Consider the following 26,990-nt stretch of genomic DNA (forward strand, 5'->3'; position numbering starts at 1 on the left):
TCTGAAATTTTCTGAAGTCGGAGTTTCAGACCGAATCAAAGTTGGCTAAGTACCCCGTTGGGGAATATTTTGTTTTTTCTTGCCTCAGTATTTAACGGATGTCAGAAAAAGTGAATAACTGTATTTCTTGTGGGAAACAGATACCTCATAGAGATTACCATACATTGTGTATACCTTGCTTAGGGCCTGAGCACGACGTTGTTGGCTGTCGCTCTTGTGCTAGATTTAACAAACGCACTATTAAGAGAAGATTAGATTGTGCCAGGTTAGTTTTGGGAAGCGTTGTAATTACAACATGCCGCCGGATGCTCCGGCGCCCGCTTCGCCTAAAAGCGCAAGGACAAAGCAGTGAAGCCTAGGGTGGAAGAACCGTCTGTCCCGGACGTCGGTTCTTTAGAGGGCTCGGTGGAGCCGGTGGTTCTTCCAGAAGTTCCTTTGGATTCTCAGGGAGAGACTTTACTGTTACAAGATGTGTCCTCTCAGGAGGTAGGCCAGGCTGAAGGGGCTTCTCAGGTAGCTGTTCTCCCCTCCCTTCCTAAGGTGGTTAGGCCCTCCCCTTCTGTTTCCAAGTCTCCTTCTAGAGGCAGGCCAGGGTTAACTTCAGTGGGGGTCTCCCCTAGTTCTTCAGGGTCTCTGCTTAAGAAACATATGCTTAAAATGGCAGAAGATTTGATTACTATGATTAGAGGTTCTATACCCCCCCCCCTGATAAGAGGCCTAGGGTGGAACCTGAGCTTGAGAGTTTTGAGCAGTGTTCGAGGCTTCTGAGTCTTGGCTGAAGACTTGCAGGAGTATCCTCCTTATTCTGATTCTGATGTAGATGACTCTACACCTTGACTTCTCCTCCTGAGGATTTTTCTTTTTCAGAGACCCTTCATTCCATGAGGGAGCATTTTAAATGGGAAGGTCAAGATTTCTCTGATTCTAGGAAAAGGCTTAGGGAATTTTTGTTTCTACCCCAGCATAGGCCTTTAGCTATACCTCCTGTTCTGGACGTGGTAGAGGATGTTTTTGCAGAGGCTTCCCTGAACCCTGATTCTTTGCCTCCTGCCCCAGTTAAACCGGACAGGTATTATAGGGTGCCTGAAGCTCATAAGTATCTTTTTAAGAGTCCTAGGGCAGACCCAGAAACTGTTTCTCAGGGCCCTAAAGGTGTTAAGGCTTCTGTTGTTAAAAATCCTGTTCATTCTGATAAAGAGGCTAGGGCTTTGGATAGATGGGGGAAAAAGGTGTATACTTCTTCCACTTTAGCCATGAGGGCTTTGAATTGCCAGTTTCACATGTTGAAATACCAGAATTATCTCCTTTCACAATTGAAGTCTAAGGTAGATGCTCTGGCGGAAGGTATTGAGTGTAAAGAGTTGCAGGATTTAGTTCATGTTTCAGAACAGGTGGGTAAGCATTCCTTGCAATGTGGCTTTGATGCTGTACAGGCCTCTTCGAGGGTAGCAGCCACTGGTTCTGTTCTTCGCAGGCACGCCTGGCTCAGGGATCAGAATTTAGCTGAACATGTAAAGACAAGGATTTTAGATGCTCCTTTACAATCTGATGTGTTATTTGGTGCACCTGTGGACGCAGTTTTAAAGAAAATGGAGGACAAGGCTAAGTCTATGCAGACTGTTAAAGATTTTTTGCAGGTTCAGCCTCCAAAGTTTAGTAGAAATTGGCCTACCAAGGGGTGGACTTATCCTTCTTATGATTCTCAGTCTAGGGGTAGAACTAGACGTGGTAGGGGCAGAGCTCAAGGTTCTTTTAGGCCTAGAACAGGCAGTTCGCCTGCCCAGTCTTCTGGTGAGGGCAGGGGTCAGTCCTTTCGTAAGCAGACCCAATGACTTGCCTTTTCAGCTGCCAGAGCCTTCTCGTCTGGCAGCACCTTTGGGAGGAAGGCTGGCACTTTTCAAAGAAAACTGGAGTGTTATTACCCAAGACAGATGGGTATTGGATATCATTCACCACGGTTACAGGTTTTATTTCCATACCTTGCCTCCTTTAAAAGGCATGCCAGACATTCCTCCTATACAAAGAAAAGAGGCTCACAAGCAAATTTCTCTGTTGCTCCAGATAGGGGCCATTCAGCCGGTTCCTGTGCCAGAAAGGGGCCTAGGATTTTATTCTCGCCTGTTCCTAGTACCAAAAAAGGGGAACACGTGGAGACCAATTTTGGATTTGTCAACCCTCAACACTTATTTGGACATTCCCAAGTTCAAAATGTTGACGTTACAACAGCTTTTACCTCTGCTGGGCAAAGATCACTGGATGGTAACTTTAGATCTCAAGGAGGCTTACCTACATGTGCCTATCAGACTCAGTTGCAGGAAGTATCTGCGTTTCGAGCTGGAAATTCCCATTATCAGTTCTCTGCATTGCCCTTTGGCTTATCTACTGCCCAGAGTATTCACAAAAGTTCTGGCTCCAGTTGTAGCTTTTTCAGGCTAAAAGGAATACAAATCTATCCTTACTTGGGCGACTGTCTGATTCTGGCTCAAGAAAAGGACGAGCTTCTTCAGCATCTGGAATATGTGATAGCAGTGCTAAGATGCCTGGGGTATTCTGTGAACGAAATAAAGTCCAGTCTAGTACCCTCTCAAGACATGTGCTTTCTGGGTGTGAGACTGAATACAGCAGCCCAGATGGCCTTTTAACCCCGGACAAACAAAAGAGTCTATCCCTTTACTTCCATCAACTATCTCATCAGTCCGTGCTGACTGCAAGGACAGTCCTTCAAGCATTAGGGTTCATGGCATCTTGTATTCTGGTGCTTCCCAATGCCAAACTGCATATGAGGAAGCTACAATGGTATCTCAAAATGTATGGACACAGCACTGCCAGGATCTGGACACTGTCATTCAAATAATACCTTGCATTCAAAAGGAATTTTTGTGGTGGGCTCAGGAATGTCACCTAAACAAGGGACTCTCTGTGACCCGGCCAGAGGCGAGTCAGATTCTAACGACAGATGCCTCAGACATAGCTTGGGGAGCTCATCTGAATGGAAAGTGGATACAAGACAAGTGGCCTGCCAGACTACAGCATCTACATATCAACATGAAGGAGATGTTAGCAGTCCATTTTGCATTGATGGCTTTCAAGGAGTTACTTCTTCCAGGGCAGGTGTTGATTCTAACAGACAACACAACTGTCATGTGGTATATCAACAAGCAAGGGGAACACATTCTTATCCTCTATGCAGGCAAGCAATGATTTTGTGGGAGACTGCTCAGCTTGCAGCTTACTCTTCAAGCAAGGTTTCTGCCAGGAGCACAGAACTCCTTAGCAGATGTGTTAAGCAGGCAAATCATGGATCCCCACCTAGTGGAAACTGGATCTTCATGTATTTCAAAATTGACAGTGTCATGGGGAACTCCAGACATAGATCTGTTCGCTTCTCCACTAAACCACCAGCTGCCAAAGTTTTGCACGAAAAGTTTTCATCACACAGCTTGGAAAGTGGATGCTCTTTCGTTCAGTTGGGAAAATCTTCATGTGTATGCCTTTCCACCTCTGCCTCTCCTCCCAAAGGTACTCCTAAAGGTCAGACAAGACAAGCCAAGGATGATTTTGATAGCTCCAGATTGGCCTCGGCAACACTGGTACCCATTACTGAGGAATCTGGTAAGACAGCCTCCATGGCCTTTACCTTTAATTCCACACCTTTTGTCTCAGAGGGACGGTCATCTACTCAATGTCAAGCTTCACTCTCTTCATCTAACAGCCTGGCATATTCTGTTTTGAACCACAGCAGGTCTCAACTTCCTCAACAAGTTTTGAATGTGATTATGGAAGCCAGAAGACCTAGTACACGTAAAGTGTATGCAGAAAAATGGAAGAGATTTTTATTTTGGAGTGCAGCAAAGGATTTGGATGTTTCTGAGCCTAATTTGAGTGTGGCTCTGCAATATCTTACTGAGCTATTGGACAAAGGTTTGTCTTTCTCTTCCATTAAGATTCATGCTGCAGCAATTTCAGCTCACTATGATTGTGACCCACCATTGTTTTCTCATCCTTTGTTCAAGCAATTTCTTAGAGGGGCAAAGAATATAAGACCCCCACGAAGAGCTCCTACTCCTGCTTGGGACCTCAATTTTGTGTTGGAGAAACTTACTCTACAACCTTTTGAGCCTGCGGCTACTGCTGAGTTGAAATACTTGTCATGGAAGACTGCTTTTTTGTTGGCCATTACTTCTGCAAGAAGGGTTTCTGAATTGCAGGCCCTTATGGCAGTGGAGCCTTTTTTGATTTTTCATAAGGATAGGGTATCATTACGTACTAATCCTTCATTTATGCCTAAGGTGGTTTCTAGTGTGGCTTTAAACCAAACTATTCATTTGCCTACCTTTTATGCAGATCCCCAAAATAGGGGAAAAGATTTTGCACACTTTAGATGTACACAGGCAGTTGCGTTATTATTTAAGCAGGACTAGGGATTTTAGGCAGTCTCAGCAGTTGTTTGTTTCTTTTGCTTTGAGTTCTCAGGGCAAGCCTGTGTCAAAACAAACTATATCTAAGTGGATTGGGTTTGCATTGCATTCTGTTACTCCCATCATGGCAAGGAGATTCCAGCTGGGATTAGGCCTCATTCCACTAGGGCTACTGCCACTTCAACAGCATTTTTAAGGGGTGGCAACTAAGGATATTTTGGAGGCAGCTACTTGGAGTTCAGTGCATACTTTCTCCAAGCATTACCACCTTCCTCTCTATTCTAAGTCCAGGGCTGGTTTTGCCACTGCTGTGTTGCAGGGCATTTTGGCAGCTCCTGCTTCATTATAGTTTAGCCATCCTCCCTTACCTCTGCTTTGGGATTCTACCCAAGTGTTAGGACTGCAGCAATGTGAGATGAAGAACATAGTACAGTTTTGTACCTACCATAAATGTAGATGTTCAAGATCCACATTGCTGCAGTCCAATTCCCTCCCTCCTTCCCTCTGTGTTTAGGGGTGGTTGTGTGGGTGAGGTTCTATTTTTTGTACATTTGTATATATTGTACATATTTTAGGCACAGGAGTGTTTTGGTGTTTTTTGGGTTTTGGCCTTATCTTTTTAGGGTCTTCTGACATCTGGGGCAAGAAAAGACTGAGGATATGACGTCGGTCATGCGCATTTGTACCCTGACGTCCTGATGTCAGACAAATGCGCCTTGACCGACGTCAGCCTTATACTTTGGTATTCGGGCCGACTGGGACAGCGGACTACCCAAGTGTTAGGACTGCAGCAATGTGGATCTTCGAACATCTACATTTATGGTAGGTACAAAACTGTACTGTATTGGACACTTGGAAAATATTCCCTCAGATGGGTCTGGAGCCGCTGAGCAGGCATCGGCTTCTGATGGTGTTTTCAGGCCTACACAGTTATATGTAAAACCGACTACAGCTTCAAAGGCAAAGACTAAAGCACCACTAAAGACAAAGAAAGAAGTGCAGCAAGCCCATGGACAGGCCTCCATGCCTAAAAAACAGATGCTCAAAATGGCCGAAGACCTAATTACTTTGATCAGGGGTTCCCATCCCCCTCATGATAAGAGGCCTAGGCAAAAGACAGAGTATGAATCTTCAGCTCAGGTTTCCATTTCCTCTGACTCCTCTTCTGAACAGGAATTCTCTCTTCCTCCCTATGAGGATTCTGATGCTGAAGAATCTATCCCTTCAGCCTCTCCTCCTGAGGATTATTCTTTTGGGGAAACCCTGCATACCATGAGGGAGCACTTCCACTGAGAGAGCCAAGACTACTCAGAATCTAAGAAAAGGCTCAGAGATTTTCTTTTACTACCTCAGCACAGGCCTCTTGCTATCCCCCCTGTTTTAGACATTGTAGATGATGATGTATTTTCAGAGTCCGGCCTGTCTCCTGATTCTTTACCCCCTGCACCTGTTAAGCCAGACAGATACTACGGGGTTCCAGATTCACATAAATTTATTTATAAAAACCCGCTGCTGACCCAGAAACTATTTCTCAGAGTCCCAAAGGGGTCAAGGCGTCCACTGCAAAAACCTTATCCCCTCTGATAGGGATTCAAGGGCACTGGACAGATGGGGGAAAAGGTTTACACTGCTGCTACCTTGGCTGTGAGGCTTTAAATTGTCAATTTCATATGCTTAAATATCAGCAATACTTACTGTCCCTGCTTAAACAGAAAATGTTAACTAATTCTGAATGTGCAGAAAACAAGGAAATGCAAGATTTATTGTATGCAGCTGAACAAGTGGGAAAGCATACTTTGTAATGTGGTTTTGATTCTCTGGAGGCCTCTTGCAGGGCCGCTGTTACGGGTTCTGTCATTAGGAGGCATGCTTGGTTAAAGGAACAGAATCTGCCTGATCATGTTAAAGCAAAATTATTAGATGCTCCATTACAGCATGATACTTTGGTGTTAAAGCAGAAGAGGTGTTGAAGAAAATGGAGGACAAAGCGAAATATATGCAGACAGTTAAGGATTTCTTACAGGTGCAGCCACCCAGATTTAGCAGGAACTGGCCTACAAAAAATTGTATTCAAAATGAAACGCTGTACAACAATGGCCAATGAAGTAAAGTTCTCTTGAAATAGGTAGTGTGGTTAAATTATATAAAACTTAAAAGTGCAACATATATAGCAAAATACTTGCATACATTTCCAGTACTTAAATGCACTTACAAGAAATTCAAGCTGTGAATGCAGTTATACCATAGCGAAATGATGGCTCCAAAGTATCCAGTCTTATGATGGCTTCAAAGTATCCAATCTTTTTGGTCTGATATACAAAGTATCCACACTGAAGATGTAGTAGCTGCTATGTGACTGTGATGAACTGTGATAACAGCTTAACCTGTCTAACAGATCAAATAAAAGCTTCTAGCTTTAATGGCAGTTAAAATCCTTTTTTTGTAGGAAAAGTTAAAATCTTCATGTCAAGTTAAAATCTTGATGTAGAATAAATCAGTCCCTATGTATTCCAAATGATAAACGCTTTCGGTATCTTCTTCAGATCGTAGAGATTGGGACTGGAAGTTCCTTTTTATAGTGCTTGCTTCCTTTACTGTTGAGACAATCATTCAGTCATCACACTGTCAATCAGCTGTTTAAACGCACAAATCCTCTTTTCTCTCAGCTGGGGGTGTTCCATTTCCTATACCTTTTGCTTTTGAGGGGTGTGACAGTCATGAATTATTAAGCCAGACACACTTCCATGTTAGCTGATAGTTGGTCTTCGAGCTTTTAGTATAGGTTTCAGTGGAATGATGTTATTCAAGCCTGGCTCAATATCAGCACGGAGGTTCACAATCCACTTACTCTCCCTGCATTCAGTAATATTTTCAATGTCTCCTTTCCTTATTCCACTATATACATTCTCTATCACCTTATAAGTGAAAGAATGACCGACATTTCTTTCAGCATGCGTTGCTAAAGCATTATGTGGATCTTTATTGGTAATGTCTCTTTGATGTCTCAAAATGCAATTTTTAAACATCTGTTTAGTTTTTCCTTCATAGAATGCAGGGCATAGTTTACAGGTAGGCATGTACACCACATTGGGGGTTATACAAGTGGCTTTGACATTAAAGGTGTATTTCTTCTTTGTCCTTGGATGTTCAAATTCGTTATTACGGTCAATCAGTGGGCATGCTGTGCAGTGGCCACACTTGAACGTGCCTTTATGTCCAGCGATTTTATGTTTGCTAAACCCATCCTTTGTGCAAAGTAACCTCTTCAAATTTTTCTTATTCTTGTAGCCAAAGCATGGTGTTTCACCTACAATGTCTTTTAGCTTGACATCCTGGCTGAGGACTGGCCAAAACTGCCTTATTATGGATTTAACTTGTGTGTTGTCTGTGCTGTAAGTTAACATCACTGTGGTGGTTCTGTCTTCTGTCTTGTTTTTCTTTGGGATAACTTCTTGAACATTCACATCTTTTTCATTATAGCCTCTCTTTATTAGGTTTTGTTGTAGAAACAAAATTTCCTTTTCTCTTGTCTCATCTTTGCTACATCTTTTATGTATTCTTTGTGTTTCATTTCGCATAATATTTTTAGTGACATATTTAGGATGCATGCTGCTTTTCAACAAGTAATGATTTTTCCATATATTTTTTCGGCGTAATTCGGTTTCCAACATGTTTTCATTGAGAATAACATTCACATCCAAAAATGCAACTTGATTATGAGAGTGTTCTGCTGTAAAGCTACAAAGGCCTACAAAGAATTGGTCCTTTCCAGTGTCAGACAGGCCACAAAGAGGCAGATACAGATGCTCCAGAGGCAGATCCCAGCCCCAAGGCTCATACAGGCCTAAACAATGGGGTGCTTCTACCTCCAAAAGTGGAGAAGACAAATCACAGCTATATACAGGAAACAGTCCCAATGACTTTCCTCTGCCAGCACCAAGCACTTATCTTTTGGCAGCCTCCTTAGGGGGAAAAGTAGCACTTTTTTAACAAAATTGGCACATTATCACCCAGGACAAATGGGTCTTGAATATAGTGTCTCAGGGCTACAGGTTCCACTTTCACACCCTGCCAAGGGCAAAAGGTATGCCAGACCTGCCACACAATCAATGGGCAGACGCACAAAAGCAAGTTTCATCCCTCATGGACATGAGGGCCATTCAGCGAGTACCACAGCAAGAGCAGGGACAAGGATTTTACTCAAGACTTTTCTTGGTACCCAGAAAGGACAAAGCCTGGAGACCAATACTGGACCTGTCTATTCTAAACACATTTTTGGACATTCCAAAATTCAAAATGTTGACTCTGCCAACAGCTTCTGCCCATGCTGGGTAAGAAGGCTTGGCTTGTAACTTTGGACCTAAAAGAGGCATACCTGCATGTCCCAATCAGACAATCTTGCAGAAGATACCTCAGATTCATAGCTGGCTCAATGCACTACCAATTCTCCGCACTGCCCTTTGGCTTGTCTACTGTGCCCAGGGTCTTCACAAAGTGCCTGGCACCAGTAATCGCATTTTGCAGACAAAGAGGAATTCAAATATATCCTTACTTGGATGACTGCCTTATTCAAGCAGAGAACAAGGGCATTCTACTAAAGCATCTGGCGTTTGTAAAAAGATTACTAATTTGCCTAGGGTACACAGTAAACAAAAATAAATCAAAACTAGTACCCTCTCGATATAATATTCCTGGGTGCGAGCTTAAATACGACTGCCTAGATGGCTTATCTCACGCCAGACAAACAAAGGCAACTGACTTCTTAATTCAAAATGTTGGCAACAAAGACCCAGTTATCTGCAAGAAAAATTCTGCAGGCTTTGGGCTTCATGGCATCCTGACTTCTGCTAATTCCATATGCCAGACTGCATATGAGGAAACTACAATGGTATCTAAAAAGTGTTTGGACTCAACATTGCCACAGTCTGGAAACATTAATTACCCTCATTCCCTGCCTGCAACAGGAGTTTCTATGGTGGGCACAGGCCTGTCACCACAACAAGGGACAGCCATTCACTTTACCCACAGCCAGGTAGACACTAACAGCGGATGCATCAGATTATGCCTGGGGGGCCCACATGGCAGGAAAATGTTATTCAGGGCACATGGCCCGCAAGCCAGGTGCATCTTCATATCAATCAAAAAGAGATGCTAGCTGTTCAGAATGCCCTGACAGCTTTCAAGGATCTACTTCATCCAGGACAACTACTGATAAAGACGGACAATACTACAGTCATTTGGTACATAAACAAGCAGAGAGGCACACATTCCTACCCCCTCTGCAGACAAGCCATGACTTTGTGGGACACAGCATTGGCTTACCAAGTTCACCTGCAAGCACAGTTCCTGCCAGGAAAGATAAATACTCTGGCAGACGAACTAAGCAGAAACCTCATGGATCCCCATGAGTGGAAACTGGATCCACAAGTCTTCAGCATGATAACAAGGAAATGGGGATGCCGAGACATAGATCTAATTGCCTCCCCTCGCAACTACCAACTACAGAGATTCTGCACAAGGACATATCACAAGCAAGCATGGAAAGTGGACGCCCTATCCTTCAGCTGGAAAAACATAACAGTATATGCCTTTCCTCCACTGCCTCTCCTCCCCAAGGTACTCCTAAAGGTCAGACAAGAGAAGCCAAAAATTATACTTATTGCCCCAGATTGGCCACGCCTGCACTGGTACCCAATCCTAAAGAACTTGTCTCAAGGTCCAGCATGGACATTGCCTCAAATTCTTCACTTACTGATCCAACAAAACAATCAGATCCTGCACAGCCAACTCAGGACCTTAAATCTGGCAGCAGGGCGGATAATGTAGCCATTCAGAACACTCCTCTCTCCAAAGCTGTGATGGATGTTATTTTGGAGGCCAGGAGGCCCAGTACCAGAAAATCTTATGCAGAAAAATGGAAGAGATTCTGTGCTTGGAACCAGGCACAAGGAATTGACATGTTTGTACCTAATATTCCTCAGATTTTACAGTACTTAACTGAGATGGTGGACAAAGGCATATCCTTTTCATCAATTAAGATACATGCCTCTGCTATTTCAGCTCATTACAATACAGAACCACCTATCTTTTCTCATCCTTTAATAAGGCAGTACTTCAGAGGGGCAAAAAACATAAGACCTCCAAGGAGAACACCAATACCTGCATGGGACCTCAGTTATGTCTTGGAAAAACTCACACTGCCTCCTTTTGAGCCAGCCTCAACAGCAGATATAAAATTCTTATCCTGGAAAACAGCTCTAATCCTAGCAATAATCGCTGCAAGACGAGTCTCGGAGTTACAGGCACTCATGGCTGTGGAACCTTTTATCATTTTCCATCCAGACAGGGTTTCTCTGAGGACAAACCCGACATTTATGCCTAAGGTGGTGTCCAGTGTGGCCCTTAACCAAACCATTCACTTGCCTTCCTTTTATCCAAACCCACAGAACAAGAGTGAGAGACTTCTGCATTATTTGGACATACACAGACAGCTACGCTTCTACTTGGACAGAACTAAAGCTTTCAGAAAGACCGAGCAACTTTTAGTGGCATATGCTGCAGGATCACAAGAAAAGGCCATCTCAAAACAGACAATTTCAAAATGGATAGGCCTTTGCATTCGTTTCTGCTATTCACAACATGGCAAATCAGTGCCTAAGGGCATTAGGCCACATTCAGCCAGAGCAGCAGCCACTTCAGCAGCCTTCCTCAGAGGAGTACCAACCAAGGACATTTTAGAGGCTGCAACTTGGAGTTCAGTGCACACTTTTACAAAGCACTACCACTTACCTCTCTACTCTAAATCCAGAGCAGGCTTTGCCACTGCAGTTATGCAGGGCCTCATAGCCTCTCCTAATTCTATTTAGCCCCAGCCACCCATCCTCAGCATTGGGATTCATCCCAACAGTAATGACTGCAACAGTGAAACACGATGAATATAGTACAGTTGTGTACCTACCATAAATGTAGATGTTCTAGTGTATTCACTGTTGCAGTCCAGGTTACCCTCCCACCACCCCCCTTTCTTTTGCTGGTCTTATCTGTACTTCTCTATTCTATACAACCTATGTGGTGTATTTGCTTGTAGATGAAGGAAATGTTTACCTTAGTGCATGCATGTTTATTGGCATAATTTTTAGCATACCCTTTTGGGGGGCACCTGACATCTGGGGCAAGAAAAACTGAAGAAAATGGCGTCGGCTGCATCTTTTATACCCCTAGCGCACTGACGTCAGGGAAGAAGCGACAGCAACCGACGCCGGACCAAGACTTTGGAATTCAGGCCGACTGCTGGTAGCCTGCCAGCAGGATAACCCAACAGTAATAACTGCAACAGTGAATACACTCGAACATCTACATTTATGGTAGGTACACAACTGTACTTTTTGTTTATAACAAATTGGTTAGTGAATTTGAGTTGACTAATCTTCCTGCATGACTACAGTGTAACTTTTCTGCAGCTGTTAATCTTTGTTTGCAGTTGACTAATTTGTGAGCCATTCCTTCTTGTTTCCTGTTTACCTTTTTAACATGCTCTTTGTTTTATCTTATGATTCACACTGTTATAGGGCTTATTTCATTCAAGTTCCTGCTTTCCTTGACCATCTTTTGCAGTAATGCTTCTACACTCTTACTAGACTCTGCTGCTGTGTATGTACCAAGCTTTAACCATTGATGCCTTCAGTCAGCAGTTAAATCTGATCCCTTTTCTTGCATCTGAGACTTCATATGAAGTTTGGGTGCAGGAGCTCTTGAAAAGTAATCAGTATAGCTTAATACAGAGGGACCTGGTGAAGAATAGTGACATTTTGTGTCTCTTAATCAGAGGAATATTTGCTGATATATGTATATATATATATATATATATATATATATATATATGTACACACACACACACACACACTCTCTCTCTGTATGATATGCTATGTGGAGTACTTTCAGGAATTCCTGGATTTGTTTCCACACCAGCAAATCTTCATAAAATATCAGGTGCTAGGAAAAGGATCAGATTTGACTTCTGACTGAATGCAGAGCTGGCTAGGTACCCACTAAGTGATAAAATCTGTTGAAAGCGTATGTTATCTTTAGAGTGAAGACCCCTTATCCTTCGTAGTAGCATCATTGAACACCCTTCCATTTATAGTCTCATTTTTCCCCTCAGTGCCAGCATCTGTTATGGAACCCTTGTCACTGCCACCTTATAGGTTCATAGGAGGTTACTAGGCTATTGACCCTAGGGTCATTGTAAGCCTAGCCTACTTACACACATTATATTTCAGAGATGAAGTCTCGTCAATGCCTAAGATTATTAGTAATGATTGCGCATGTCCAAGAGGGATATGGGAGCTATTCCAGCAAGAATTTGCGGTTCCCCATACATTCATTCACAGAAGTGGCAATCTCTGTGAAATGAATTTGTCTCTCCAGCATGTCCTATTTAAATTGCAGGCCAGATTTAGATCACTGGAGTGGGTAATTCTAGTCCCATTTGACTTGCGGATTTACAGCAACTTCGTCAGGTTGGGGTCAGAGGCTGCTATGTAAGCCAGGCACAAGTCTTCCCTAAGCAGCCTATATGTTACTGAGTACAGTGGCAGACTTCAGTCTGTCTGTGTAAGGCATGTGCTGAAGACCCTGGATTTTCTTAGTTAAAAATCTCTGGGGTCTCCCCAATCAATGCATATATCTGGTACGGGTACATACCAAAGGAGGTGTTATACTCAATTATGGGCCTGATAAGGGATGAGTATAGGGGTATATGAGGATTGAGGTTATGCCTTTGCTAATCAAATGTGCAACATAGAATGCCTTTCTTACTACAGTGGCCAGTGTGTCAAAGTTTAGGTCACAGTCTACTTGTGTGCCCAAATCCCTCACTACAGTGTTCATACTTAAGGTATTGCTGTTTATTTGGTAGTTATTAGGGACATTGCTTTTACTGAAGGGGATGATGCATTTAATTTAAGTCCATGGCTTTGGCACCAATTGTTGGTCTGTGTAAGCCCCTCTTGGACTACACTGACATGATTTGGGCAGTCAACGATAGTGCCAACTTTGCAGTCATAAGCAAACTTGGTCAGCCACAGTCCCTTTTGTTTCGACCTGAATTTCTGAGAAGTAAATAGCAAACAAAAGTGGGCCCAGTACTGACCCTTGTGGAACCTCACTGGTGACAGGTCTGCTGGTTGAGGTGGAGTCACCCATTTTGATAGCATGTGTACAATTAGGGAGCCAGTTTTTGCAACCCACTTAATAACAAAAGGGTTGACATTTAGATGGGTGAGTTTGTCAATAATGCCTGAATGGGGGATTGTGTCAAAGGCCTTTGGCAAGTCCAGATATGCTTTGTGCACAAATTTGTCCTCATCTGTGGCCCTGGTCACATTTTCCAAGATGTCTGCTAGGTTTAACATGCATGATCGACCCTTTACAAAGCCGTCTTTGTAAGGTCCATGGTGATACTTTTCATGGCCTTGCAGATAAGGCTAGTCCCCAAAATCACTGGTTTACTTGTATGCACTTCTCTTATATTTTCACTGAAGGACATATGTAAGCAAGTTGGTATTTAAAAATGTTTAATTTTCAAACAAAATTTCTCAATTTTTTGTTTGTTAAAACACTAATGAATAGTATATATTTTTTGCAGATGTTCAGCTATATCTCCCCACAAAAGTATTTTGGAGTCCTCAGCCTTCCCTTAATTTACTGGAGTCTTCACATAGTCCACTTCACGAAAACAAGGTAAGGTTTCAAAATTAATCGAGACTACTTTAATTAAAAAGACTTTATAAGGATTTTTTTTAAGATAGAATGCCTGAGATTAATTTTAAATATATGGCTGCCTGTTGGAGGTGTGGGATCAGATCTGATAGTGCGAGTCCTGACACTTTAAACAGTAAAGTGTGACTTTTAACGAAGAACAGTTGTGAAATGCACTATTAAGCTTTCTAATGATATCCCTCAGCATTGCCACACCTCTGCTACTTAAAGGAAAAATCCCCCTTAGAACTAAAACATCTATTTTTTTTTCACTCCGCCTTTTTCTGAGCTATTTTAACACCTCAGAATCACTGAGGATTTCAATGTTTTTCCACAAATGGCTGCCAGTGGGGCTTGACAGATTAACATGATCTTGTTTTTTTCTTCAAGCCTTTCGCTTACCCATAATCCATTTCAAGTCTGCTTTACATGAGTCATGCTAGACATGCTAGGTGTTCTGAGAGACTGCCTTACATATCTGCAATTATACGGAGCTGAGTATATATTTTTTTGGTTATAGAGTTTAATTGTTGCTTAGATCTGTGTTGAAACTGTTGTCTCGCTGTTCTGAGAGAGTGATCGGCAAATATACAGAGCTGAGACTATTTTTTTGGTTTTAAAGTTTGTACTGTTAGTTTTTGCTTAGATCTCTGTTGAAACTGTTTTGTCCCACCCACCCTCCATATTTTTGGTTTGTAGTTTAAATTTGGTGGCTTTTGCAGTTGCCCGCCCCACTGTAGATTTGATCTGGGACACTCCCCCGTCCCATCTCTTTACCATATTCTACTTAATAAACTCTTTCTGCACTTGCTTTTAGTCCTTTTAATTTAATTCATTTTTTTAAAACTGTGTTTGGTCTAATATTGCTGCATACTCAAGTGTGCTAGCTTGCACTGCATGTGAATTGTTTTTTACTACTGTTTTTGCTACTTTTCTGTAAAAAAAAAAAAAAAAAAAAAAAAACTGTAAGTCTGTTTCCTACCTTTCCTGTAACTAGTGTTACAGATACAGATTTGCTGTATCCAGGACTGTATGTAAGCTTCTGAGTCCCCCAAGCCTTTCTGTGTTGGAGAGAAGCCTTCTAGCTTATCAGTGGGAGTGGTAAGCACTAGGTAACCTGTCTACCACATAAGTAGTGGTTTTGACCCAGAATTTGTAGTTATTGGCCATTTGGGCAATCTCTTCCATCTCTCTCAACTTTCTGATTTGAAAGCCTGTATTTGCACTTGTTTCTGTCCTATAACTCATCTAGTGCAGATACAGATTCTTAATTTTAGCACTTAAATTTGCTTGTTCTTGCTCAGCACTTGTTCAGATCTTGTAAGCACTAAATAAACTACTAATTACTATAGCACTCTATCTTCCTCATTACCTAGAGGAAAACAGTTTTTGTACTTACTTTTCTCATTTGCTTTAACGAAAAACAGCTCTTGTACTCACTTTCCTCACTTATGTAGAGTAAAAACCCTGCAACTCTCTTTTTGCGTGGTCTTGCGCACAGAGCAGCGTCGGGCAGTTGGGGTATACTATTCCCGGCCCCACAAAGTCTGTGCTGTAAATTTTCCCTTAGAATTAGGCAAGCCTCAACTCAAGTGCTTCAGATCAGCTGCTCTTATTGCAGCACTTGTAAAACAGAAATCAGCACTTGTCCTAATCTCCTAGACAGCACTATTATTCTCCAAATTTCCTAGACAGCAATATTATAATATAGCATAAGTCACCCGATCGTCCACAGGACTTAAGTTCAATTTACTCTTCAAAGCATGTCCAGAGGTCAGCTTCAGGTGTACTCTCCAGTTCATCTGGTGGAATTGGGCATCCTGAGGCAATGTCACAACTGCCTCATGTATACAGACAACCCTCTCCTCTTACCTCTCGACACAAACACTTATGAAAGATCCAAATACGCAGCCAGACTGGAGGCTAAGTGCTCTCAACCCATGACTGTAACAGACAGTCAAGAGGATAAGGGACACGTTTGCATCACACCACTTGTCACACATGAATCTACAAAACAAGCACCGACAAAACATACGCATAAAACCACAAAAACATATTCGGAGGCATTAGGTACCAATCTGAAAAAGAAACAGTGCCCGCCAAAGCAGACAAGCAAGCAACCTTCACCCCCAAACACAAGCCAGAAAACACATAATTCACCTCAGCAGTGTGCCTCGCAACAGCCCTTAAGGCAAAATACCATACCTAACACGCTAGTAATAGGAGACTCTATAGTAAGGCATACGGATGTTCCACTCACCAGGCTGAACAAGGAGAAAGTTACTGTCAGCTGCCTGTCGGGTGCTCGGATTCACCACATAACACAAGCACTTAGGTCACTCCAGAACAAGTACAAGTAAGACGCTGTCATTGTACATGTTAGTGTGAATGATCTAAGACTCACCTCCCTGGACTACATGAAAAGAGACATTGAGGAGCTCTCTGATCATGTAGCCCAAGCTGGTATGACCCTGACCTTGAGTAGCATACTACCTTCACCTAGACTGATGCCACAATACAAAGGCAAAATGATCAATTTCAACAATTGGCTAAGCTTCTGGAGTCATTCTAAGGGGATCCAGTGTCTTTCGGCCAGGGATGACATGATAGACAAGCCTCGCTGTTTTGCCAGAGATGGGTTGCACCTGTCACACCTAGGTTTTCGAATACTGGCCAAGGCTCTTGTCATCCCCATAGTGCCTTTTTAAGGCAAGGCTCAAAGGACAAACCAACCACCGTAACCAGCACAGGTAACCAAAAAATAAGGGTAATGCTACTTAATGCCAGAAGTCTCAACCTCAAAATGCACACACTCGAGGCTCTCCTCAGTATGGAGAAAATCAATGTTTCTGCAGTGACGGAAACCTGGTTCAAGGCTCAAGAGGAGCACCCCAGCACTGCCATGTCACAATTCATATCATACCTTCTGGCCTCAGTTACCGGATCGCAGTACAAAGGGCGGAGGTGTATCCATATTCATAAAGGATACCCATATCTCCAGGTTAGTAGCGCAGCATGATGCCCCAGAGATCATCCATGTGCAACTATCAGCAGGCAAAACCACATTTCAAGTCGTAGTCGTAACCGGTTATAGATCGCCCACCATGTCCCAAGATGCTCACTCTGCATTCTTGAGACATTGGAAAATATAAAGGTCCTACCCAACACCATAATCTTGGGTGATTTCAATTACCCTGGTATAGACTGGGCGAACTACCAATGTTCCAACGCCTATGCTCAGCGATTCATAGAATTTATAAATTCAAATGCCCTTGAACAACTAGTACGTTCCCCCACTAGAGGGGACAACATATTGGATTTAATCATCACAAATATGGGCGCCCACTGTACCACACCCATTATCACTCCCTCCTTGGTCAGATCCGACCACAAACTGATAACCCTGGACATCCTCACCCCTCCACCTCCCCCAGTCAAAAAAACCATAGTCAAAAACCTTTCCAAAGCAAACTTCAAACTACTTGCATCCGAAGTGGAAAGCTTCACTATTTCCTTGCAGAAAGATAATGATATCCAGGATGCGGAATCCTACACCAAGGCACACACTATATGCATATTCAGGATTGCATGGACCGTGCTATCCCAAATAAAACCAAGACTCCTTCCTCAAGCAAGAAGAAACCAGTCTGGTGGACCCCGGCCATAAGCAAACTTTACAATAAAAGGAGACGACTTATACTAAAAAAGGCCAAATCTCAAGTAGAAAAATCATCCCTGATCAGCATTAGTAAGAAATTGAGGGCCCTCATCAAGTCAACCAAAGCTAATTTTGAAAAGAAAGTTGCCAAGGATAACCATAAGGCCTTCTATGGCTATGTCAAAAACCTAAATGGCAACGCTCAGGTCTGTTCTGAGCTAGTACAAAATGGAGCAAAATACACTGACCCTTCTGACATTGCCAACATCTTGGCTGACAGGTTCAGTGCAAATCCCCCCCCCACACACACACACACCACCTACAGGGCCTATTACCATTCCAGGGGATTGTGTAAGTCCAATTATTACTGATATGTTGGTTAATAAGGCTCTATCTAAAGTTAAAAACACTGCCTCCATGGGACCAGATGGTGTTCCAGGCTGTGTCATACGCGATCTCCAAAAGGAATTAACCCCACATCTTAATACCGTGTTCAGTCTCAGCCTCTCCACAGGATATGTGCCCAGAGAATGGCGCACGGCAATGGTGGTCCCGCTACACAAGGGTGGGGCCACAACTGACCCTGGGAACTACCGACCAATAAGCCTGACCAGTCTGATCTGTAAGGCTATGGAGGGAATCATTATGGAACTCATAAATGGAGAGATTGGGAACCTCCAGCCGCTGGACCCCACAGAGTTCGGCTTCGTGAAGGGCAGATCATGTCTCCTGAACCTGGTGGATTTCTTTGAGACAGTTACTCAGGCTATAGATAAGGGAAAGGAGGTACACACTGCTTACCTTGTCCTTGCTAAAGCATTTGACACCATTCCCCATTCGGGTATTATTGATAAGCTCACCAGCCTGGGCATAAACCCTTACGTCACAAGATGGATCGCAAACTGGCTCTCAGACAGATCCCATAAAGTAAGAGTAGTGGGATCTATGTCCGAATCCAGACCAGTAACGAGTGGTGTGCCTCAGGGCTCTGTCCTGGGGCCCCTCCTGTTTGGCATATACTTCTCAGAAGTACAGGCAAGCACGGAAGGGCTGTGGCTGACTAAATTTGCAGACGACTGCAAACTGGGTGCTATAATAGAGTCTCCGACCGACATGGAGATCCTCCAAAAGGGCCTAAATGAGACTGATGCATGGTGTCAAAGCCATGGTCTCAAGCTAAATGCAAAACAATACATAGTAATCCCCTTTGGAAAAAACAGAGTACCCGCAAACTACAACATAGGAGGTAATCCCCTGAAATCTGAAGAAGAAATAAGGGATCTAGGAACCCAAGTAGATAGCCAGCTTTCCTTTGATAACCATGTTGCCAAAGTGGTTAGAAAATCCTTCTGTGTGACCCATCTGATCATGAAAGGGTTCACATCAAGATCTAAGGATGTAATGGTGCCCCTCTACTCTTCCCTCATCAGACCCATTATTGAGTACAATGCACCAATTGGAATGTACTTGGTTAGACATCTCCAGCAGCTGGAGTGGCCACAGAGGTACCTAACCAAGAGAATTACTGGCCTCAAACAGTTGCGCTATGCAGCACAATTGAAAAAGCTAAGACTGTTCTCTGTTGCACACCGCTTTCTCAGAGGCGATCTCTGTCTAACGTACAGAGCCATGTCCAACCCAGAATTGTTGAACACGCTCCATCTTAGCAAAACCAAATCTACTCGAGCTACACGCTCTAGGGATATAAACCTCAACACAACAATGAATAGAACATGCTGGAGGGATAGATTCCCTTCGCAGAGACTTCTCTTACTATGGAACAGGGTCCCGATCTACATAAGACAGAGCCCCTCACTATCACTCTTCAAGCGGAACCTTGATGAGTGGATGGGTAACAGAAAGTTCACACCAGGGATCACACCAACAGCACTACTAGATAGGGGCCAAGGGTACTAGCTGCTAGTACAAGGGTCTAGGGAACTACTAAAGGGGCGGTGAATACCGCAGAATGTGGCTGGGCTAATATATGCCTTCGGGCAAATAGTTCAGTACCAACCTATGAGCCTATAAGAAATTAGTGGTGTGTTCCCATCCCATTGACATATAATGGGATTTGTGTCAGATAGTCATCTGATATACTTTGTGTAACAGAACTGCTGCTTTTTTTCCTGGAAGGACCTTCAGTTTGTTTGAATCCATTTTACTCTATATTTGTACATCTGCCACCAAAAAAGAGGCTAAATTGCAGGTCTTTGTTCAAAGTATCCTTTTGTAGTCCAAGATGAATATGGCAGTCCCTTCCCCCCACACTATTTCTAAGGTGTCAGAACAGTTACTACACTTCAACTATCCAGATTTTTGTCATATTTTTGGATTTCTCTCTCAAATGTTTGGTTTTCTGGCTAATCACCAAGGATTCAAGGCACCAAATAATGACATACAATTGAGTTTCAGACTTCATATCCTTCTGAAAATGCATGATGACACAGATCCTGTTATTCTAACAACTTTCTTTGTTTATAATAGCAATAATGGCCCCTGGGATTTCGGATACTGGCTAAGGCTCTAGCCACCCCCTATAGTGCCTTTTTTAGGCAAGATTCAAATGACAAATTCACCACCATAACAGGTACTAGCAAACAGAATCTGAGGGTATTGCTACTCAGTGCTAGAAGTCTAAACCTCAAAATGCACTCACTCGAGGCAATGCTTAAAATGGAAAACATCGACATCTGTGCAGTGACAGAGACCTGGTTCAAGGCTCCAGAGAGTACCCCTGCATTACCAGGCTATAATTCATACCACACCTTTCAGCCACCTAACCTGGACCGAAACACTAAAGGCGGAGGCGTGTCCATATTCATTAAGGATATCCACACCTCCAGGCTAGTTGCTCAGCATAATGCATCCGAGATTATCCAATTGCAACTAACTCTGGGCAAGACCGCAATCCAAATTGTAGCTTGCTACAGATCCCCCACCATGCCCCAGGATTCCCACTCATTTCTTGATAAACTGGAAAATATTAGGGTGCAACCTAACACCCTAATAATGGGCGATTTCAACTACCCCACCATCAACTGGGAAAACTACTCGTATACCAACTCTTGTGCTCAGCGTTTTCTAGAATTCATAAATTCCAATGCCTTGGATCAACTTATCCACACCCCCACCAGGGGCAGCAATATCCTAGACCTGGTTATTACCAACATGGGCAACTGGTGCTCCACACCAGAGATCAATTCCTCGTTGGTCAGATCCGACCACAAGCTAATCACCCTAGACATTGACATCCCTCCCACACACCCCCATTAGAGAAACCACCGTAAAACATTTCTCCAAAGCCAACTTCACGCTTAAGACAGAAGTGGCAAATTTCACGGCACACATGCTGACTGTCAATAGAGGTATGACTGCTGAATCCTACACAAATGCACTTTATAAGCACTTATATCATGCATGGATCGTGCAATCCCTAACAAAACCAAGATGCTATCCTCCAAAAAAAGGAAGCCAATCTGGTGATCCCCTGCCATAAACAAACTCTACAACAGAAGAAAGAAACTGTTGCAAAAAAAAAAAAAGATTAAAGCCCCATGATTGGAGAAACACCCCGGTCAGCCTCAGTAAGAAGCTGAGATCCCTCATAAAATCCTCCAAAGCTAGTTATGAAAACAAAATTACCATTGACTCTAAAGACAACCACAAAGCATTTTATAGCTATGTCAAGAATCTCAGTGGCAGCACTCAGATCTGCTCTGAGTTACAGCACAATGACACTAAATATACAGAACCAACTGATATTGCCAACATCCTGGCAGATAAGTTCAGTGCTAACTTTACCCACCTCTCATCCCCTAAAGGGCCCATCTCTATACCGGAAGAATGCAAAGTTCCTGTAATCATGGCTGCACAGGTAAAAAACACACTCTCCAAAGCCAAGAACACAGCATCCATGGGACCTGACAACATTCCAGGCTGTGTTCTACATGAACTACAGAACGAACTGGCACCCCACCGAAGTACCATGTCCAATCATAGCCTCACCTCAGGCTGTGTGCCTTCTTAATGGCGCACAGCGACGGTTATCCCACTCCACAAAGAGGGAGCCACCACGGACCCTGAAAACTAGCGCCCCATTAGCCTGGTCTGCAAGGCTATGTAACGTATCATCATGGAACTTAACAATGACATTGGTAATCTCCAAACTCAGGACCCCACCCAGGTCAGGTTTGTAAAAGGAAGTTCATGTCTCCTAAACCTGATAGACTTCTTTGAAGCAGTCACCAAAGCCGTAGATGAGGGTAAGGTGGTTCACATAGCCTATCTATATCTCACCAAGGCTTTGGACACCATCCCACAGTCTGGAATTATAGATAAACTCACTAAACTAGGTATAAATCCCTATGTCACAAGATGGGTTGGCAACTGGCTCACTGACAGAGAACCCACACTGTGAAAGTAGCAGACTTCAAATCCAACTTCAGACCAGTGACAAGTGGAGTACCAAAGGGTTCAGTCCTGGGTCCTCTCCTGTTTGATATCTACTTCTCTGAAGTACAGGCTAACACAGAATGTCTTTGGCTAACGAAGTTTGCAGATGACTACAAACTAGGAGCCATAATCAAAACTCCAAAAGATGTGAGCATCCTGCAAAAGGGCCTCACTTATGTAGAGTAAAAACTTTGATTAACCTATACCCCTATCCATTCATTCCGTTTTTCAGTACAAATCATAACTGTCACAGTACTGTTTCTATGTTATGCTTCTGACAGTCTTTTGTCAGCTATGGTGGTTGTGGGTTTCGGTAAGTGTCCAAATAATCCATAGCGTTTCACTGCATGTAAATCTTTTCTGTAATGTTTTTCTCTTACCAGTCATCATTGCAGTGGTGATGTGTTAAGTGTACAATTTCCTTTCTGCAGTGTCTTTTGCTGCTCCATTCCATTTCATTATCAGCACACTTCCACAGCTGACCGTACAAAATTACATTATGAGTGATATTGTCTTGCTCATGTACTCTTACATTTGTTTGTCATCTATGTGTGTTTTGCCCTTTGAAAGATTTCCCAGTTTACTGTCTGCCTAGTAGACGTCTGTTGTGAATTGCTGTGCTTAGCTACTTTAGGAATGCTTACTGCTACTAATATGCATTTCTGTCTCTGGCAAACTTCATAATTGTTGGACTAGAAAACAATGATTTAGTGACCAGTATGAACACAGGCAATGCTAATGAGACTAACAGAAATGGCTGTCAGAGATGCTCCTTTCACGATATGTTGCATACAGGTCTGCATTCTTCCTTGTGCAGCGGTAAAAAAGACCTAGCACAAACTCGAAATCTCTGCTCATCTGTTTTCTCCAGCAACTGCACAGTCTTAGGAAGCACAGTTTGTTAATGCACTTAATATTTTTAAGAAGAATTGTAGTGTACTTTGTCAGCTCATTGCTTTTCCCAGTGTTGCACAGAAACCGCTGCATCACCTTGACTCCTGTCTTTCATACACTTCAGCCACATCTTATGTGCGGTTTGTGTTGTGCGTTTAGTCTTCCCATTCAGTTCATGTGGCAGTTGTTTTCCTTGTGTAACACTGCTTGCTTTAGTTACATATGTAATGCATGAGTGCCACAATCAAGGACCATAAGATTAATAAACTGATTAATGAAAAAAGGCATGTTTGCTTTCCTTGTGTCCATTTTTTCACGCACACTTGGCTCGTTAGTTTAGCCGTACTGTGCCTCACGTTTACTTAGTGCTAGATTATGTATCTAGTGGATATGGAGCTGAAAATTCCAAGTAGCCTACTTAGTGTTTCAATAGCACAGGATTTCAAACTAAAGTAGAAGTAGAAACAGCAGGCCTATTTCAAACGTGAGAGCCTAGAGCTTCAGCCCCATTGCTTCCATTTTTTATTTACTTTATTACTGGGAAAGTCCGACTGGAAATAAAATCCCTTTTCAATGGATACCCATAGTTACATATACAAAGTTATTATAAAAATGTGCGAAACCTCTATTAAAGCAAAAGCATGTATAACTTTATGAGAGAGACATCTCAACATTTAAAACAGTGAATTAACTGCACTGTCCAATACACATACGTTGAAGTGAAAGGCAATTTAGGTGGTTGCACTGTACAATACAGATACTTCAAAGGATTTTTTTTAACATGAAATATTACCTAACTGCAGATTAGGAGGTGAAGGATCACTAGTTGTATAAGCGCTTGTGTGCATGTACATGTACCCACACACACACACACACACACACACATACACACATGTATAATCTATTTCTTCTCTATTATGCACACACTTGTATACAGTACATAGATAATGTACTTCTGATTTCCTTTTCCTCATTTTTTTAATGAAAGGGCATATAACATTTATTTATTTGTTTGTTGTATTTATTTATTTAACATTTGTTTACCAGGAAAGTCCGATTGGGAATGAGCCTGTTTTCAGAGGAGGCCTGAGGAGAAACGCTCTAGATGCATGCCTTTGGAACATATGCATGCTGAAGTAAAGTCAGCTGTCATGTTTACAATCAGTGGTTGCATTTCCTTTGTAGACTAGTAAATGCTCATGTGCTCTACCTGTAAGTCCCGACTCAAAAGTCAATGGAAAATGTCTATTCCTATGCATCTGTTCTGCAGGTATGCATCCTCCTCTGGAAAGGGGTCACAGGAAAGCATAAAAAAACCTTATAAACATTATCATTGCACCTAGTTGATTGGGTTACCAACTGTCTCACTTCCTGTAGAGCAGACCTGATTTGGGCAGTCCTGTCCTGGGGGACATGAAAACGGTAAATTTGTTTACAAGAAAAAAAATATGTCCTGACTTTTCTCTAAATGTCACAGAGATCTTTGATACCACATTTAAGTCACTTTAATATATAAAGTAGTGTAAACAACCAATGTTTAACGCTTAGTGTTTCAGTACTGTGATGCTATTTATCAAAAGTCAGAAGAGGTGACAACTGCCTTTGAACTGACTGATTTAATTGCTTTGTTTTGCCAAGAAAAGGCATGTCTACATTGGAAGCAGCAGTGAGTTAGTTGAGGTTCTCTTATTTGCAATGAAGACAGAAGAAAACAGTGTCATGCTTATCTGTCTGTTTTATAGCAGCTACCAAACTCTTGACATAAGCAGGACTAATTGCCCATCTAAGATTGTCAGCAATACCTGACAGGGTAAACTACAGATTTCTTTTTGTCTGTGACATGTCATGCAGGCAGAAACAAATTCCTCTGTAAAGTATCTGAGAAGTTAAGCTAAAGAAAAAAAAAAGGACAGGCTTTTCCTTCCTTTGATTCCAAGGCAAGGAAATTAAAATTTTATAAAGCACAAGTGGGTTTCTGCTACCTACACAATACTGGAACCATGTTGTAGGGAGAAAAGCATCCTAAAGGTTGAGTTAAACTATAGGAAAAGGTGGAGTTTTCCTTTAAATATTCTGAATCTGAGATCGCTGTAGGTCAGAGTGGGTGAATACTGTAAAATAACTTAGACCTGGAATTAGTCTGCATTTCACTAGTAGCTGTCATTGGAATTTCAACAGGCAGCCGTTTTGAGTGTGCAGCATACATAATGATGATTTTCAAGCCATTTGTCTTTTAAGGACTGACTCTTGCATTTTGACAACTTTAGTAACAAGTATCTGTTAGTTACTGTAATTGTAATATTAAACTAATATCTCGGTACTGTACATGTACCAAATTTAGAAGTGTTTAAGTTGAAGATTGTGGCAGTATTGAATTATCAGAAAAAACAGTAGACAAAATGGAATACTACTGACGTGACCTGGACTTATTTCTCCATGTATATAAGTAAGCATGGTAAGTCTGCTGAACAGAAAAGATTGCCATTTAGTCTTGGTTAAGAAAAATTGCATTTTAATTCCAGTGACATGTGAAATGTTTCAAAAGTGATTGTAATTTTTGTATTAAAAATTTTTATTGTTTCAGCAAATTCAAACTTTTCATATGCAGTAATTTCGAAGTACCATTTGAACTGTTGGATGCATAAAAGGAAAACGGTGATTAATTTAAAATTGTGGGATTTTGCTTCTATCTCTAAAGCCAAGTGTCAAAATTCAGTAATACTGAAAACTGATTTTGCAGACGTTTAAAACTAAGAAATGAAAAGTCACTAGTAGTAGTTCTTGTATGGGAGAAATTCTCTTGCACTCCCCAGGTTGAGAGCTGTGTCCCAGCCAATTTTGTATGCTGTTTTTTAGATGATGCATGCTTTCAAAGTTAGAAGTAATGAAGCACTGAGATAGGAAGGGGTGCAAAGAAGCTTACCCTGCTGAATAAGAGGGATTCTAAAACATGTCTTAGCCAAAATGCAATACTGATGTACTTAAAATACGAGAGTGCTTCCTGAAATGATTATGCAGGTGTTCTTTGTAATTTGACAAATAAGATTGAACAATGTTGAGTATTTATTTGAGGTCCTCCCATATCACTTTTGCTGTACAAAAGGGATTTCCTGCCAAGGATAGCTCAATATCCGGCCAGTATACCAAAGTTGTTGGATATTACAGGCACTGTAGTTCATGCTTATACTCCCTGCATAAGACATGGGGCATAAAGATGATGTAGAGACACAAACACTCAGAACTTCTTTGCCACCAGTTTAAATGCCATTGTGTAACATAGGTCTGAATGCCCATCTGCTGTGCTGGTTATTTAGTCATATAAGTGCCCTATTGGGGTTTATTCTCTGCCTTTTCATTTTTATAGTGTACTTGTGTTCATTTCCTCCAAGAAGAGAAAATAGTGTGGTAGGCAGATTCCCTTTAAGGACCACCACAACTGATGTCTTTTTTTACTTGGGCGTTTCCCACGACTATATGCAGTGCTCTATATCTGTCATGCTTTTGTCCCTAAGACCTGACGTAGTAACTTATCTTCCTTGTGCACATATCTTGAAAACCAATGACTTAAGCTGTTGGCTCAGCATGCCAAGATAGAATCCTCCCATCCTCAGGGTCAACCATCTGTCAAGAAGAAGGCCAGAAAGACTAGGCCTGATCTGGTTGTTGTTCACCCTACCCGAGATATCTCTCTAGAAGCTAGTGAAAGCTCTGAAGATTGTCCAGTGCTTGCCTTTGATTCCTTTGCTGTGAACCTGTTGGATGCTGGCATGGACCCAAACTCTCACATGTTCTCAAGAGAGTTTTCC

The 26,990-nt window shown here is 42.3% G+C and overlaps 1 protein-coding gene across 5 annotated transcripts in view; it reads left to right on the forward strand.

The window, feature by feature from the left end:
- The window catches only part of PHKA1 (phosphorylase kinase regulatory subunit alpha 1), a 3,177,076-nt gene that overhangs the window by 1,875,341 nt on the left and 1,274,745 nt on the right, over positions 1 to 26,990 (forward strand). For all 5 annotated transcript variants that reach the window (XM_044057561.1, XM_044057557.1, XM_044057558.1 and 2 more), the window contains exon 21: positions 14,065 to 14,159. In XM_044057561.1, coding sequence (XP_043913496.1) covers positions 14,065 to 14,159 — 95 coding nt within the window. The remainder of the gene's footprint in view (positions 1 to 14,064; positions 14,160 to 26,990) is intronic.

Source organism: Protopterus annectens, chromosome 15.part0 (assembly GCF_019279795.1).
Source record: "Protopterus annectens isolate FY-2018-M chromosome 15.part0, PAN1.0, whole genome shotgun sequence".
NCBI classification, from domain to species: domain Eukaryota; kingdom Metazoa; phylum Chordata; order Ceratodontiformes; family Protopteridae; genus Protopterus; species Protopterus annectens.